Here is a 19,169-nt window from a genome sequence, read left to right as displayed (position 1 = left end):
TGAATAAACTTGAATTCTCTTTACCCATGGATGTATTGTGGCAAGTTTTGTTGAAATTGGTCCAGTGAGAACAAATCAAAAATGTGAAAAGTTTATGGATGGACAGACAGAAGCCAAACAATAGGTGATCAGAAAAGCTCAAGTAGGCTAAAAATCAAATTTCACACTCAAAAAATAATTTCTATACTAGCTGATAGAGTTCATAAATCAACAGTGCCACACCTGGGCATTCTATGCGATTGATTATGAATAATTGCTGTTAAAAATGTTGATCAACTTCTTTCATCATCATTCTTTCTGTCTTTCAATCAAAGACACATCACAAGGTTATAAGTAAGCATTGAAGGTTTATCAACCATGGAAAGACTTTGAAATCTAATTCAGACAAGAGGTACTGTGAGCAATGCTCACTAAGAATACCCCCCGCTTACCTCAATCTCCCAAAGGGTGTCCCATGCGATGAAAAAAGCCGTTAAAGAATTTAAATGGAAACCATATTGCTACTTCGATGTCCAGTGCATGTGACCTTTGACCTTTTGACCCCAAAATCCATAGGGAACATCTTCATCCCATGGGTAGTCCATATGTATGATATGGTGACTGTAGGTGGAAAGGATAACGCTTTAGAGCCCGGAAACCATATTGCTACTTCGATGTCCAGTGCACTTGACCTTTTGACCCCAAAATCCATAGGGAACATCTTCATCCCATGGGTAGTCCATATGTATGATATGGTGACTGTAGGTGGAAAGGATAACGCTTTAGAGCCCGGAAACCATATTGCTACTTCAATGTCCAGTGCACTTGACCTTTGACCTTTGGACCCCAAAATCGATAGGGAACATCTTCATCCCATGGGTAGTCCATATGTATGATATGGTGACTGTAGGTGGAAAGGATAACGCTTTAGAGCCCGGAAACCATATTGCTACTTCGATGTCCAGTGCGCTTGACCTTTGGACCCCAAAATCGATAGGGAACATCTTCATCCCATGAGTAGTCCATATGTATGATATGGTGACTGTAGGTGGAAAGGATAACACTTTAGAGCCCGGAAACCATTGTGTCTACAGACGGACAGACAGACGGACAACCCGATTCCAGTATACCCCCCCACAACTTGTTGCGGGGGGTATAAAAATCTGAAATGTGGAATTATTTGAACTTAAGATTGTTAGTGAAAAGAGTCACTCGAAAACTATGATCTAAAGACTCTGTACATGGATGACCCATCTTGATGTCAGCAAGATTAATCAACAAATCTTATAAATTACTCTGATAAATACAATTTATCAAAGTTGTAATCCACCTCTTCCAGCTATTTCGGGTGTGGGGGTGTGTGTGTGTTGAGGTCATGCAATTGAAAGGAATAAAAAAGTTATACGTCAGGTAACAGTTTATGTAATGGACTGACTGATGGACAAGGCTTACAGTCTCTTTACTTTTGTGAAAGTGGGGAACAGGCTGACCCTGGACTTACTATCGCCATCTTCAGGGCACTCCTCTAGATGAATGAGTCCTCCATCTTCCACCTTTATGTTGCTGGTGTCAATGATGACTGTGGTGGTCTCACACATCTCATTCTCTCCATTGTTCTTACCATCCTCTGTAACAATCAACAACACTTATAATACAACATGTATACATAGTCCAAAATATAACCCTTACATTACATAGCCCCCCAAATATAGCACTTACAATACTTCATGTACATAAACCCAATATAGCACTTACAATACTTCATGTACATAAACCTAAAAATATAGCACTTACATTATTTAATGTACATTGTCCCAAATATTTCATGTACACAGTCCCCATAGTGTAACTTTCTTGAATAAACACAAACATAAAGTACGAAAACTTACTGTGAACGTACATATTTACGTACTTCTTTCTGCTAAGTCTGTGGTCACAAAAAATCTGCGTAATTTCAGACCAGCTAACCTAGAGTTTGTAAGCTATTTTCATGTAAGCAATATGCAACTCAGTTGAATTTCGTACCCTGTAACCCATGGACCAAACCAAAAATGATAATCTGTGAAATTATGATGTCTATACTGCATTTAATATGATGGACATGATATTTCTTTATTTTGAATTTAAAAAGTGAAGTATTTTATCCTAATATAGTGGAGGAATGTAAGAAGTTGGGTTTCTGATGACATATCATTCCTCATAAGATCATAGTTCTGCAAACTGCTTCACAATTCACTCTAAGGTACAAAATTCAGTAGATTTAGGTATGATTTTATCTTACATTATGGGTCACTAAAAGGAACATATTCACTTTCAGAAATCCCCCAGAATTCTTTTAAGGCACAGGGAGTATTACACATGAATTCAACAGTCGAAGGTACGCAAAAAAGAATAAATCAAATGCAAGAGATAGTGTTATGACAGCAAATAACTGGCGTTATTATATTTTTGAGCATGATGAAGTCTTACTACAGGAAATGGAATTAATGCGATTGGTAGAATTCGATGAGTTGATTTTGACTGCTAATATGTAAGAGGACAATGTGAAAGATTAAGGAAGAAATTGAATGGACATGCGAGTGAATGATATTCATTGAAAACCCATTTCTCTGCAAAAAATTGATGAAAATTTGACTTTATTACCCGACATTGTCAACATTAAAATCACAGAATGCACAAAAATTCTTCTATATTGCACAAATGGGATATCATGTGAAATGGAAATCTGTGGTAGGTCTTGCAATTTATGGAATATTTCCAAATGAAGAAATGTCACTTCAATTTTTGGTCAAATTAATTCATTGTGCAGATGAGAAGAGAATATTGAGCAGAGATATAAAAGAAATATTAAAATAGAATTTTTTTTCCATATAATCTTATTTCAAGACATAGCACAAAATAGGAATATTGATTCCCCTAATCACATTTAAAAGGCTTAGAATTTTTTTTTTTTTCAGTCATACTTTTTTGGTCTTCTTCATGCCATTAGGCAAAATACCATTTAGATAAAGTATCATATTTAAAATAATGGCTCTTTCAGAAAACATCTCTAAGAAAGACAAAAGAATTTCATGAATATTTTGACTTTAATGAAGTCTAAATTTTCAGAGAACCATCTGAATGACATCACAAGAGCTTGCTGCAAAATGATAAATCAGTAGCAATGGTACATGGAGCTGTATTGCCTACCGATTTACTTTGGTTCTTTCGTGCAACCTGACACAATCCAGCTGTCACGTTGTGGGGTAAATGTTCATGTTGGCCTGCAGTGATATTGTCACAAGAGCAACATCCATTAACAACCCCCACACAAAGAATACTACCTCCCAGCACATTTCTGCACAGTTCATGTGACTGTGAACAGGTGCTCGACATGATAAATCTGTTGTTGCATGATGTAAAAAAAAAATCATTACAATATTCTGCATAAAGTTAGATTCAGTATGGCTAATCTGAACCCTGTATAGGTAACATTAATTTTCCACAAAAGATCAAGAATACAGTCATTCATAATGAATTGTTTCAAAAATGCATCATTTCAAAGATAGCACAGTAACTGCAGTCATCAGTCTGCTGCCTCCAAAACTGGAGATTACTATTAGCTTCCTTTCAGTCTGTCCATCACATCAGTCAGTCTGTCCAACTTTATTTTCTGCAACATTTTTATTATGCTATGTATAAGATATGAAACTTGATATGTAGGTCCTAATGAACATAATTTACTTTTACAAGAGTAATTGTACTTTGTATAAAATCCACATTTTCAACAACTTTTATGGGTATGCTTATTACTTGGCGAACATTGATATGAAATCGATTATGATTTTCACATGAATTATGACCTTTTGCATAAAATTCCTTTTAGGTGATTGTGGAATCAGTACATAGGGTCATGAATTGCTTTAGTAATCCTCTCAAAACACCTTTAATGTGGACAGCTAGTGTACAAGCAACGAAATCGTAATCAAGTTAAGATGGGAGTAATGGTACCCCTGGACTCAATCCATGAGTAAATAAAATGAAACCTAAATTTCCTTCATGTCCAATTGTCATGGAGATTTTTAAAACTGAAATGGCTAAATTCCACAAAACTTTGACAACAATAAAATTGCAATACATAATCCAGATTTCGGCTCAACATCCATCAAACAAGCTAAAATTAATTTTTTACCAAAATGTTATTTAATTACCGGGCCTAAAATGCCCCTGAATTTCACTCGTGTGTGCTAAACTTGAATTAATACGATCTTTGGAGAAATCTAACAGTAAAACTAATAAGGCCAGATTGTTTTCAGCCGCCCGTGGCATTAGCTGTGCGTCACTTTGCACAGAAACTTCCATCCTTCCAAGGGTACCATGGGAAAGTTGGCACACAAGACATGTTCTAATAACACTTTAATTGCCAACACGATTGATTCTTCATTCCAAATATATCATCACAAATTTGTTAATTGAAGATTTATTGCAGCAATCAAGCCAAAATTTTCAATCTAATGCCATTGGTTCTCAATTAATGAAGTTCCTAAATTCTGAAGATTTGAAATGAATCAATATGAGAAGAGGGAATTTCTTCATTCAGTGCCTTTATCAAAGTCACAAATTTTCATCAGCTGACTTGAGACATCTAAGAAATATCAGATGTACAGAGATTTATTGGATGTAAAGACATGGAATTCTGAAGAATGAATATAATGGATGATAATTAATATCTGAACTCTCGCTCCTAAAATTCATCAACATAAAAGTAAGAATTTCACCATCTGTACTGTTACAGTCAATTCAAGTTTTGAAAGTTCCAAAATCAATATGACTAAAGTTGTCCATCAAAGATTTCCAGCTAGCTCAAATACAAGACTCAATGAAACAGTGGTATTCAATATTTCTTTCCATATTGTATGCCTCTACCTTTCACAATAATACAGCTTCAAGCCGTCTCTCGGCAATATCTTGATCACTGATAATACTTAATATGACCATTGACTACATAATAACAAACATGTAATATTGCTCAGGATGTAAATCACACAGAAGTGCTCTAGGCTGCCATTCTACAAACCACTTAGAGGTATGAAATATAACTGTTTCTTCATTCATGGCAGGTTCTTCTCATCCCTCCTCAGAGATTTTTTTTTACTTCACTGTATCTAAAATTTCTATGTCCAACGTGAATAGATTCAATATAGCACGGGGGAAATGACAGAGTGGCATTGTAACCACTATCATAAAGCATCTTTAAATAAATTACATTCTGTTGAATTTGCAGCTATAACTGGCACTACCCTAATAAGAGCCCCCCCCCCCCCCCCCCCCCATTCTACTTAGAAAAATCTGAACTTTGCCCCCTTAAAACAGAAATTTACAGATCAATTCAATGTACCAAAGATTTCAAATATATATATATATATACCAAATGCGACTTTGAATTCACTCAAAATTTATTTTTTTACCCCCAGTAATTGCATGCTTTTCAACTGAATGACTGTTGTTGTCACTTGAATTCAATTTCCTAAGCAAAACTAAAACTGCTGCAAAACTAAGGCTGTATACTATTTAAAACATCTAAATCAAATTAAAGTTCTATGCTGAAATTACAGTTAAGGCCTAAATATTGTCCTTCTGATAAGACAGATAACTCTTATAGGCTTTACTTTTTTATATGCAGCTTTACTAAAACTGTTTGTGCTTTAACTGTAGGTTGCTCTCTAATATCAATATAAAATTCTGCTATATATATCAATTCCTACTAAAACTGCACAACTGAAAGCACATGCTACCCTTAAATTAATTCCAACTTCAAGACTTCCTGTTCACAACTTGTAAAACAATTTTCTCTAGCAAAAAAGACAGAGCCATCCAGCATTAGACGCAGAAGCTGTTTACCTTGAACACAGGCAGGTGCCTGAAATTCATATTCCTGACTAACCAACCCCTTCCGTAAATACAGCCCGACAAAGATACAACAGATATCTTATTTTCAAATAGCTAGTATAAGCAGAAAGCTAGCTGACACAGAGTTATTCATCTCAGAAAAAATATTGGCCCGTCTTGCATGAAAATGCCTGAATCCAAAGGAACAATTTCAGGATTATTTTAGCTTGGCTTTTTTAAAATGAACCTTGAGGTAATTAATGATGTGCAACCCAAAATACGAACCTCTTATTGATGGTAAAAGAATACTTTGACTTCTATCATTTACGGAGGGTCACAATACCTTCAATTGTTTATCAAGAATTTCAGGCAAGGCAAGAAAATGTAACTGATGCAATCTAAAACATGTCCTTCTAATCTGTTAAATATTTGTATCATATGTCAAGTACTTCCTTTAAGCAAGAAATTAACTGTTAGAGTATGTGCCTTTAACATATTGGTTGATGAAGGATTTTTCCAAGGCTGCGAGGAGGCTGGAAATATATGATGGTAGTTGTAAGGCCCCGGAAGGTCCAGAGAACAGACCTCACAAGTTGGAACCCACTCAGGAAAAAAGATCCTGATATATAAAAATATATTCTGTGAATTTTCATTTGAGAATCATTCCTTTCAGCAAGAGTCCAGAAGCTTTTAGACGTCTTTTTAATGTCTTGAAACTCTCATTTTGAAAGTATTTAAAACCCATTTTCCCTTAAGTGCAAACTTATAGTTTAGATTCTGATGGTACACCAGTTACCAGTTTCATATAAAAAATCTAATATGACTTGAAAATTCAGAACCACTTTCATTTTTTAATAATTCATTGCTTGCATATTTCTGAATTAGGTAAATACATAAAAAATAAAACTTGCACACTTTCATGAAACATATTCATGCTAACTTGATTGTAAATCAGTATATTTTCGTCTTTTTAAAAACCTTCCTCATGCATTTTTTTTGTGAAACTTAGGGCAACAAATCATATGATACATAAATAAATTGACATCCAGTTAAGTTGAAGCTCCAAAACTCACACATCATCATGACAATCACCTGTTATATTACATGTATATGTTGCAAATGTGAAGGTGCAATGTGGGTTAAAAGGGATGGGGGCTCTAAATCTGTCACCGTAATGGCCCATTTGAATGAGATTCTAAAACTTGATTTCCAATATCTGCAAACAGGATTAATCTTTTATAAATGTTTTCACTGTGAATTCTATTCACTACTCACAAAATGGTTGAAATTGGCCCAGTGGTTCTTGAAAAGATTTTTAAAAGATGCCACAAAATATGTACTAATTCTCAATTATCTCCACTTAAAAAGGGTGTGACATTTTATATGAACAAACTTTAAATTGAATATTCTTTACCCAAGCATGCTTTGTAGCAAATTTGACTGAAATTAGTCCTGTGGTTCTGGAGAAGTAAAAAATGTGAAAAGTTTTTGGACTGACTTTGTAACTAACACATCAGTTTTTGTGCTTGAAATGAAGATTTTCAAAGATTTAATGTATTGTTCATGACATGATCCATACAGCTAAATCCTAGAGGTTGAACCTATGACCATGGGTTTCATAAGCCTCTATGCTCAATTAACTATACATCAAGTTTGTTTGCTAGACATTCAGGGGTTGAGAAGATTTTTTTTAAAAACTCAAATTATCATTTATATAACCCCATCCTTGAGCCTGGACTCTTGATCCAGCAGCCATGAACTTGAAACTTTTGGTAGGGGCATTCATGCTCATTATTGTACCCAATTTCTATGTTAAATGCAGTAAAGAAGAAAATTTTGAATATTGTCCTATTTTTATCCCCACATGTACCTAAGGTTTCAAAATGGAAGAGACCACAAAAAATTCTCATTTCACTATTTTGTTTCTGTATCTTAAAGAATATTACAAAGTAAGCTGACTCACGAGTATGTATCATATATTATGTATCACCCATAGAGACATTTTCATTGTGGATCCACACATTTTTAAATCATATTTATGTACAGAAAATCTAGGATAGGTAAAGGAAAGCTATTTGTCAAGTATTACAGTGATTAAATAACAACCAAAACAAAAAAAACCCAGAAACGGTGGGGTAGGATGAGGCATATATCTTTCCAATAGACCTTTTACAAAAAAAAAAAAAAAAAAAGGAGAGTGTCAATCACTTCATTAAATTGCTTTGTTATTCAGTAAACATCTCCAGTGTCAAATTATATGTAGATATCATCATTGTTATCTGCAATTCCATCAAATAATAATTTTTATATGCATGCCCCAGGGAAGATAATGTATAATAAAACGGTCAATTGTAGAAACAAACCCATCCCCATAGCAATTGATTCCACCTAGAATTATTATCATCCTGATCATGTGAATTAAATACCACTCACTGTGTTACAATGACCACATGAAAGATACACCAGTATCACAAAGCCTCAATGGGTGGTCATCTTTGATGTATTTTATTGTCAACATAACATCTACAATAGGATTGGACACAAATTCTTTTAAAAACGTTTTCTTCCTAAACATTTTGACAGTGGTAAAATAAAAATCAAAGATTAAAAGAATTGTAGCTTAACATATTAGAATATTTTTAAAATGAAAATCAAATGTCACAAAAGAAAAGTGACTTTCTTCAAAGCAGATACAAAGAATGGTTTAGAATTATTAAATTGGAAAGTATATATGTACAATTCAACACATATTTTTGGGATGCTTCCTTATTAGAAATTACAATCAAAGGTTAGTCTGGGTCGCTATTTAGACATAATGTACATGTAACTTTAAAGCTAAAACTTTCTCATGAATTGAACTCACAAGTTATCAAACTGTTGGCTGGTATATCATATCCCCATAAACCTTTATGTATATAAATTACAATCATTAACTTTTCTATATAAATAAGTATGCGGTGTGAAAAAATGACAAATTAGACCACTGCATTTGTTTGCGCATATATCATACATAAACTTGTCCTTCATATTTTGAACAGATACAAAACCCCAGTAAAACTGTATGAAGCATCATGTACCACATGGACAAGCTGTTATGTCACTGTGTAAAAATAGAGTACTGGATGCAAAATCTGACAAATAAAACATTCCTTCACAACAAAATTATATCTATAAAGTGACAACAAGAGACAAATGTCCAAATTCTAAACTGGCATGTCTGAATTTCATAGTTTCAAGAAGCAATAAATTTCAAAGCATTATCAATACTGATTTTAAATTCATTAGAAAAAGTGAAGCCAATTTAATGCCAGCTCACAAAGAGTAGGAGAATAACAGTTGCTATATATATACACAATATCTATGGCAGTTTAAAATATTAATTTCTAAGAAAGAATTAGGTATGAATCTTTTATATTTCATAATGATAATCTACATATACCATAACGAAAAATTGCCAATCTGGTCAGGTGAAAATAAGCTCTTGTAAGATTTACGGTAAAGTCTTATTTTCTGGTTTGGTATTGACACTTCTTCCTCCCACTTCTGTAATTATTCTCCCATTACCAGTGAACTCCTGGTATTTAAACAAATCAAACTGTCAAGTTCTAGGGCAATAATGCAGTCATTATAATTTTTTCCACATACCATATGTAACTTTGCACCTTAAAACTGGTAACAATGATCAAAAACTACATCTACTTACTTATATTCACATGCAGTACATCCATGGTTTGGCAGGTTTTATTTTAATAGCCTCTGGGAAGTTTCTACGTATTTAGTAATCCTCAAATTTGTGGCTCATTTACACCTATTTATCACCAAATGGTAATCCATTTCAATTGCCTGAATAAGCCCTCTCTTGTTTGCGAAATATCTGTGGAAAATTGGGAACAGTATAAATTTTTACCAAATTATTCCGATGTCACAGCACTGAAAATTGTCTCCAAAGCGGAGAGAGGTATTGTTGAAGTTTGGCTAGGTAATCAGTTTGTTAACCGATCATTAACACCTATTTAAGCGTCATATTGTTCTAACTGATTGCCATCAAATTTCACCGTTGGCCTGAAGCACTGGAAAGGTGTCCAATCATACCTGCTGCTTCAACGGTCACATTGCCTCTCCACTCATATTGATTATGCAGATGAAGTTTTTTTTCCCCTCAGATTTTGTGAAGGGTAATCATTTAGTAATGATGTGACAAAATACACCATCATCATTCACAGGGCTGTGTAGCTCACATTCCAGTTGAAAGACAGCATTGCTGTGTTTCATCAACCAATAGTTTTCTGTTTTGTATGTATTTTTCCTGTGCTTTTTAAGCACACATGAACAAGAATTAACATCCTAACTGCAATTTTTGTATACTTACTGAGTTTGGAACATAAACAATTTCAAACTATCACAAGATGGAGTAAATTAGAACAATAAATGATTATTAGACTCCGGCTTCTTTGGGTGACATCTCTTATGTTAGATTTATTTTTCTAAACTTCAATCCTTCCCCATTGAAAATACAGCAGGATATCCCAGGAAGTCCCAAGACAAAATCCCAGGATTTATCAGGATTGTCCTGAAAAGTCCTGCTTTTTTGAAACTGAGATTGACAAGGAATTAGAGGGACGGTATTGGCAGTGGGACATTTCAGGACTTTTAAGGATAATTTCCCCATTGAAAATACAGCAGGATATCCCAGGAAGTCCCAAGACAAAATCCCAGGATTTATCAGGATTGTCCTGAAAAGTCCTGCTTTTTTGAAACTGAGATTGACAAGGAATTAGAGGGACGGTATTGGCAGTGGGACATTTCAGGACTTTTAAGGATAATTTGAACACTTAAATTTGCCTTTTATAATCCTGCAAAGTCTCACTTAATCCTGCAATCTGAAAGGGGAAAAAGTGGGATTATTCTGGACATGTCTTGGAAAGTCCCAGTAGACAGGACTGGGATTTTGCAGGATTTTATTGGATCTCCCTAAAAATCCTGCTTTTTGAGTTGATGCAGGACTCCTGGAAAGTCCCAATTTATCCTACTAACCTGTTTTGGTCTTTAACCCTACTGTGGAATAAAACTCGAGATCCAGGATATGTGATATCTTTTCTGTAAAAGTGGCAATTAAGAATGAAATTACGAATCAAAATGATAATCTGATAATAAAATTTATTTAACATACATATACATAAATTTCAGCAATACTTATATGAACTTCCAAAGCAAGTACTTTGAAAAGTTCATTTAAATTATGGCTGGGGTGAGCTAAAAAGCACTATTTCTTACGTAAACAAATAATTAAACAAGAGGTCCATGGGCCACATCGCTCACCTTAGTCATCTTGGTCCATATTTAAAGATTTCCCATATACTTGTATGTAAAACTTTTGTCCCTATAATGTGGCCAAAACCTATCCTTGGGGGCCACGATTCAGGGTTGTCACTAGAAAATATTGAAGACGAGTCCCGGTATCATGGTTTGTAAGCAGCTTGAGTCCCATGAAAATTTGACGAGTCCCATGAAAGTTGAATTAAAGAGTCATTTAGATTTTTCCTACACCTTTATTTATACCGAGTGAACACAAGCTAATGTCGTACCTCTGTTCACTTTCATCTTCAACAAATGACAAAAATCAGTTAATTTTCGTCTAGCCCATGCATAACAGTGCAGTGATCACTTTGTACACATGAAATTAAAAGTAATCATTCACGACTCGGTCTCATACAACTAATTGCCCATTGCAAACAGAATTACTTCCCCGAATCCTCTATCATCGTTACAACCCTATTCAGTATTAAACAAAATTTTAATTAAATAATTATTGTGATAAAATAGATGCGTACTAACTTTGTTTGTAAAATGATGTAAAATCTACCAAAGTTTACAAACTACGCTACTTTCAATTCCAATAAAAATGGCTACCAGAAGACAAACATTTATAATTAAATATAGATCCTGATTTGTAAAAAAAAGAAAAAGAAACATATATAAATAACTGCCTGTGAGTGGCAAAATGTTTTTTTACTTTGTATCTAAATTTCAATATTATATTCTAATTTGCACCTAATTGACTGCACTAAACGCACAAGTCGGATTGGGACACTGTGAACTCGGTGGTATCATCTCGGTTCACATTAGAGCGTAACGTTTTACCTAGATTTTTTCCTATGAGTTTTAATTAATACACAAATCAGGGCTTCTAAGTAAAATTATGATTTTTACTCAGAGTCCGAGACACGTCTGCGGGACTCGCCATATCAGACAAACCCCAATGAAATTTCTGTGATCCTATTCTTGCGTTAGTGACAACCCTGTGAATTTTACAAACTTGAGTCTACACTATGTCGGGAAGCTTTCATGTAAATCTCAGCTTTTCTGGCCAAGTGTTTCTTGAGAAGACAATTTTCATAAAGATTTTCCCTGTATATTTGTAAGTAAAACTTTGATCCCCTATTGAGACCCAATCCAACCCCCCCCCCCCCTGGTCATTGGTTTTAACAAACTTGAATCTGTACTATGTCAGGAGGCTTTCATGTAAATTTCAGCTTCTCTGTCCCAGTGGTTCTTGAGAAGATTTTTGAATGACCCCACCGTATTTTTGCGATTATCTCCCCTTTGAAGGGGCATGGCCCTTCATTTGAACAAACTTGAAAGCCTTTCACCCAAGGGTGCTTTGTGTCACTTAGTTTGGTTGAAATTGACCCAGTGGTTCTGGAGAAGATGAAAATGTGAAAAGTTTTCGCCGACGACAGACAACGAACAAATTTTGATCAGAAAAGCTCACTTGAACCTTCGGCCCAGGTGAGCTAAAAAAAAAAATGTTTAAACAGGTATTATCAAATTGTCCCTCAAGTTCAATTTTGTTTATCTTGATGTCACGGGTAACCTGGTTCAAAGATCTATTTCTTCGACTCGTGGGTGGGGGAAGGTGGCTCCAGACCTAAACAACTTGAGACGGTCTCTCATCTTGTTTCTAACTTCTTTGAGGGCCATCTCTGGATTTTTCTCTGGTACAGAGGCTTAAAAGATAGCATAATGAATTATTTGAGAGGTTGCATAACAGGTTTTGTAAATGAACATCATGCAAAATTTAAAATATCTATGTCTTGAACTTGTATATATGCACCTTCTGCATCGTCTTCCCTTTTATCTAAGCCATCTTTGGTCTCACGGGCGTTTTCCTGTCACACTGCATGATGTCGGTTCATCCACTGAAAACAGTGCCTTATTAAAAGTCACTTGATGATATTCTAAATTCATAACTATCTCTTCAAGTCCATGCTACAATGAAAGAGAACATGTACTAGATAAAAATATTGGAAACAGGATGATAATTTGTTAAGGTGTGACAATTCCACTAGACTTCCAAAAAAAAATTTGAAAAAAGACGAATTATTACCAACCAAAAGTAAAAATACTAACCAGCAACGCCGTGTATTTTGAACAACTAGGCCTATCCCCCAGTTTCTGAGTGTAAGGTGAATCCTATATTCCTATCTGGAATCCATTCCATGCTTGATTGCATACTGATTCTGTTGAATGTTCTCCATCCTTGCGAATATTTCCCTGACTTCGCGCCCAGAAAGGAACATTGAAAAAAAAGCGCTTTGATCACTTGCGTGAACGTCAGGTCGTACACTGACTGACTCGTCCCCAGGTCAACACGTAACCAAAAGACGATCAGTAAAAAGTTATACAATCGACCAGTGGAAACCCAGTGTATAAGACTTCATATATATACATATGATATATTTTATACATGATATATCTTATATCGAATTAGAACGGGGAGAAGAAAAAAACACGACAAGCTTCGTACATTGTACAAGTTGACCGAAACGACATCACCGGAAGTTACAACTTTCAAAGAAGTCATTTATGATTTAAAGATTTGTGAATGGAAATCAATAACATCGGAATGAAAAAGGACTACGGGGTAACGGATGACACTCTGTAAGTACCATATGCTTATTTTGTTTACGTTTGTAAATGATTACATGCATTGGAAAAATACACGCTTGATCGCTGGACCACTCGAAATTCCTCGATACAATCATTCTATTTACAGCTTAACATATCAAAACAAGCTACTCTTTTTTTTAACGTAAACCATTGACTGGTTCGATCTAGATGGAAAGGGTATAATCACCAGAACATTGTATCATTGATATCCATCATTATGATTCTGTTTCGATCAGTTGACCTTGTTCTGTAATTATTACTGCTTCGTAAAATAACTACGGACAGTACGGTTACAAAATTTAGCATGGCAAGCTGATTGTATCCATCAGTGATAATTTATTGCTATTTGCACCTCAAAACATTGATGTGTCAAAGAAACTTTTCTAAATATAAAATTTTTAATCAGTGTCTTGAAAATTAAGTTTCTTCATTAATAATTTGTAATTAATTATTATTGCAGGAGATTGAGAACCCAAAAGGTACATGCTGTGCAAGAAAGATGTAAACATGCGAATTCCTAAATGTACTAAATATTAAAACATCAACTGCAATCTTCAGTGGTGACATCCAAAAGTTGATATGCCATTGGTACTTCAAGTGATACGACCGTGACATTGGAAAATCCTTTTAACTTATCATCACTTGAGCCTGAATTGCAATCCTTTTGATACAGACATTTTTTTAAGTTCAGTTTTGAACATTAATGCCGCTGTGTCATCTCTGGAAATGGAAAAGCCTACCACAGAATCTGATGAATTTTTTAACATTCTTTCACAAAAAGGGATCTTCTTTATTTTGAAGAAGGTAGCCCAGGAACTGGAAATCTGTTATCAAAATGATCTTAATAATACACTGGACAATATTCTAACCTTAAAAAAACCATGACAAACCCGATTGAACTCCTGTGATGAAGCATCTCAAAACTCAAATTATGGTAGTCTTTCAAGTGACATTGAGGATTTCAATAGTGCATTTGACAGTAAAGTGATTTTTATTCAAGTTCAGATTGTTGTCATTATAAATTTATAAGAAGTGTTCTCATAGCCAACATTTTTCAAGTCTACTTTTGATGAAATATAGTCTTTTCTATTACAACTTATTATGACATGATTGTTGTTGTATACATAAATGTTCTTATCCACGAATCATTCACTGTTCTTATAGGTTTTTTTTTTAGCCTGAACTATGTAGCAATGACATGTCAAGGTAATCCAGAAAATGTAAAATCTTTTCTTTGATATGACAAGGATTTAATTTTGTAACAATTAATATCTAAAAGTCCTGTAACCCTCATTAAAGTCCTTTATAATCTGACTTTACTGGTTGTAAGATTTTGAGGGTAATTGCAAGACTTCTCTCTTTGCATACTTTTAATACGAAGTCCTGGAAAGCAATGTAAAGTCCTGCATTATCTTGAATGTATCAAGTATGAGATTTTTAGGGAATTTCTGGGACGATGTTTTCGTCTTCATTTTATAATAAAGTCCTGAAAAACACAAGAATGTCCTAGAAAAACCTGCTGCTATGAGAGTGGGACATTGTAAGACATTTAGGTAATAAATATGTCCTAGAAATTCTTGCAAAGTCACTCTTGATGTAAGTGGGATATTCCAGGACAAATGCAGAAACATGAAGTCCTGTATTATCCCACTGCATTAGGACATGGGAGAAGTGGGACTTCACAAGGAAGTCCCAGGACTTCCAGGGATATCCTTCAATTAAGCAAAAAAGTGGGATTTATTTTCAGAGGGGTTGTGTGAAAAAAACCCAAGCTGTCGAGATTCATTAAATTTCTCAGTATACACATGTACTTTAGTTAAAATAACACTTACCAGTAAGGTATATAGTTTTTACTGAAGTCCATTAAGCAATTACTTAAACTTGGGAGATATTCTTAGTAAGTCCAGTTTACAAACACATTTAGTGCTTAAGTATTGACTTAAAGTTAAGTGTCCAAAAGTAGATGTATTAAGTAATTAAGAAATACTTCAGTTTTCTTTATCAAATAAGATTTTTTAGGGAAAGAATGGATTGTCTAAGTAATACTGTAGATTCCTTATTTTACGCGAGTACTTAATATGGCGAAATCACTCTTATACGTCGAATCGCGTGAACACGAATTTGTGTGTGGTCTGTTGATCACAGGGCTTGAAGCTAACATTTTATGTCACCAGTCCAGCTGGACTGATGGGGCATAATTTCAACCAGTCCGCAGAAAAATTTACCAGTCCAACAGAGTTTTCCAGAAATAATTAAACATATTTCGTTAATGTTATTAAAATGAAATTTAACTCAACATGCCTTAGACAATATTGTAACACTTAAATGTGGGATTTATATTTATGAATCAGATTCGTCTGATATCTAGAGATCGAAGCATGCCAAATGTGTATAAAATTTTATAAGTATATTTTCAAAAATGATGCTTTAGAAAATTAACCAGTCCCATCAAACTGACTAAAACAAATGTCAGTCAGTCCGCCAGACCTTTAACCAGTCACAGACTGACGGGCATGTGTTAATTTCGAGCCCTGGATCAAGAATTCTTTCATGTATTTTTATAGCAACAGAAAAATAAAAAAAAAAGTGAGTAATCTTATTTCACGACTGATATCTTTTACAAAATTACTAAATAATAAACTCCTCACATATATTTAGGAATCTTCAGCATTCAGATGCTGAATTGATGAGATGATTCAGATTACATTCAAATGGAATTAATTTTGTTGAAGGCTATCATGGAATGAGAGCAGGATCCTTTTGGAATCATGCTCTTATATCTACCCAGAAACTTTTATTGACTTTGAAATACTTAGTGACTGAGAAGATGCAGATATGCATTGGTAATGGCATGGACATATTTCATTCTGAATCATCAATTTTGAGGGCCATATCAGTTACTTTGGAAAGCATATCTTCAGATAGAATGGTGCCTTCATCAAATGCAAGCTGACCAAATTAATCCATCAATAACCCCCCCCCCCCCCCAATTTGTAGGTTTTCCATGGATTTTCGGTGTCATTGATGGCACACTTATTCAAATTATTGCCCCAAGTGTCAATGAAAATGATATGTAAATATGCATATAATTATCATAGCATTAATGTTCAAGTTGCGTGTTATGCCAATTACTTTATTGATAGCATTACCAATTAAGTGGACTGGTTCAACAAATTTAGTGCAAAACTTGAATATTGTTATGAATCTTGAATCTTCTCAAGAAGTTACTCTTTATATATGAAAAGGAAAGGGGCAAAAATGTGTAAAGTAGACTTTTTCATAAAAATTTCACAATGCAGGAAAAATAATAGAATTATGATCCCATTACAAATGCATCACCCTTCTCCCAACCCTCCACCCCACCCCCGAATCACCAATATAGAAACAATGCCTATCAGAAAGTTGTGCTTATGTATACACTCAGCATCAATACATTGCAACAAATTTTAGGAGGGCAAATAAGGCTATGATAACCAAATACATGTATGTGTAGTTTTTAAATCATAGCTTAATATAACAAGATGTCTTAATCAATATTAATAACAAGATGTCTTTGTGGAAGAATATGCCCCTAACCATGGCCATATAGATTTGAAGCAAATATGCCCTTTGACCTTGATAAGACCTTTGCCATATCTAACATCATACATCTTTGACCTTGACCTGTCAGTTGACCAAGTATGAGGGCTCAACATATATTGTGTTTATTTCATCAAAAGTTATGACGAGTATAAAGAAGAGAAACAAATACATAAAGAAAACAAAAACAGAATGCCTCTGCCCCACCTTCAATCTGAGTGGTATAAAAATTGATTGTCAGCAGATCTTGATAGAAGAAGCCTTCCAAAAACTCGTAACCATGAACTTATGAATGGACAAAACACAACTCGACTAACCAAGATGGCATATTATTCATATACCTGTTCAAATGTTTTCTTCAGTGTAGACCACCCTGTGGACAGCTGTTAATACTATTAGTTAAAAGAGCAGATATCATACAACTGTATTCCTGGTGAGCTAAACAGGTGCTATAGTCTACAGACTGAAGAGATTAACTTCCAACATCTTTAAGTACAAGGGCTTTCAGACACATTCTCTCATTAGATACTTCACAAAGACACAAACTCTGGTGTCATCCTCTGATTCATTGAACAACTTCTGGGAGTCCAACATGCTAAAAGGTGTTAAGAGGGAGTTGGTAAAAGCATGAAACAATCATGCATTGCAATTTCTTCACATGTAATATCCACCTTAGCCAATCACATCAATCTAAACTCCTGTGACACTGATGTTAGGGACATCATTAATAGCCTGTCAGGAACTTCTCTGAAGCTTGTCTTTGATGTTTAATTACTGCATCATCTAATTTTCAAGCTAATTATCTACTAAATGCTAATTAAGTCTTCCTCTGGCTGTACTTAAGTTTTACACACCCTAACAAATCTTTCTCTAATGTATATTTCATGCAATCTTTATTACTAATCACCAGCAAAACTAATTAGGCATTGATAGCCTCTGGAAAAATTAACAGAACTCCATACTTCCAAAAAGGATTACTTACAATGTATAATGATGTATGATTTCATGTTCATGCATACCATACATATCATCTGGGATAATTAGTTCCCAGTTTTTCCTAAATAAGATATTATTAAATGCTCGCATACATGAAATGACCTGGCAAGGTTTTAATAATGAAACATATGCACACGATACGAATGCTTACAAATATGACACACAAAAAATTCATATCAGAATCATGGGGACCTGAAATTATTTATGATTTTAAAATAGAGAATGCGTTTAAGGACTTTGCACTTCTTGAAAAATGAGAATGTATGTGCTATCAACCTCTTTTAAAACATCAAAATCTTATGTAAGAGACAATTGTTTTTCCAGCTACAGAATCAAAATGTGTGATTTTCCAAGTTTGTGTAACACAGCAGATTAGGAAAAAACAACAAACACTTTAATAAGATAATTTCTACCATAATCACAATATCCTTCCTTAAATCTATAAATATTCCTAGGATTCAAGATGAAAGTGATTCCATGCATAGCATTTATCATACCTACAGAAAAAGGTTGCTATCAATGAGACGAAAAGCTGTCACAATCCGAACAATATAGACAACTACACAACTTCTCACCAATGGCCAAGTTCAGAATTAAACTACAAATATATATAGACAACTACACAACTTCTCACCAATATAGACAACTACACAACTTCTCATCAATATAGACAACTACACAACTTCTCACCAATATAGACAACTACACAACTTCTCATCAATATAGACAACTACACAACTTCTCACCAATATAGACAACTACACAACTTCTCATCAATATAGACAACTACACAACTT

The 19,169-nt window shown here is 34.4% G+C and overlaps 1 protein-coding gene and 1 long non-coding RNA gene across 6 annotated transcripts in view; one reads left to right on the top strand and one right to left on the bottom strand.

The window, feature by feature from the left end:
- The window catches only part of LOC125683596 (LIM domain only protein 3-like), a 74,404-nt gene that overhangs the window by 28,925 nt on the left and 26,310 nt on the right, over window positions 1-19,169 (bottom strand). For 3 of the 5 annotated variants that reach the window (XM_048924917.2, XM_048924915.2, XM_048924913.2), the window contains one exon: window positions 1,481-1,606. In XM_048924917.2, coding sequence (XP_048780874.1) covers window positions 1,481-1,577 — 97 coding nt within the window. In that variant the 5' untranslated portion in view covers window positions 1,578-1,606. Of the gene's footprint in view, window positions 1-1,480; window positions 1,607-9,550; window positions 9,717-9,754; window positions 9,906-19,169 lie in introns of those variants that run through there. The other 2 variants (XM_048924916.2, XM_048924914.2) reach the window with 2 other exon arrangements.
- On the top strand, window positions 13,282-15,111 carry LOC125654028 (uncharacterized). The gene is made up of 2 exons (XR_007362157.2): window positions 13,282-13,788; window positions 14,258-15,111. It is a non-coding gene; the product is annotated as an uncharacterized LOC125654028 (long non-coding RNA).

This window comes from Ostrea edulis, chromosome 6 (assembly GCF_947568905.1).
Source record: "Ostrea edulis chromosome 6, xbOstEdul1.1, whole genome shotgun sequence".
Taxonomy (NCBI): Eukaryota; Metazoa; Mollusca; class Bivalvia; order Ostreida; family Ostreidae; genus Ostrea; species Ostrea edulis.
Note: the sequence above shows the minus strand (reverse complement) of the source record. Positions and strands in the feature narration are given on the sequence as shown.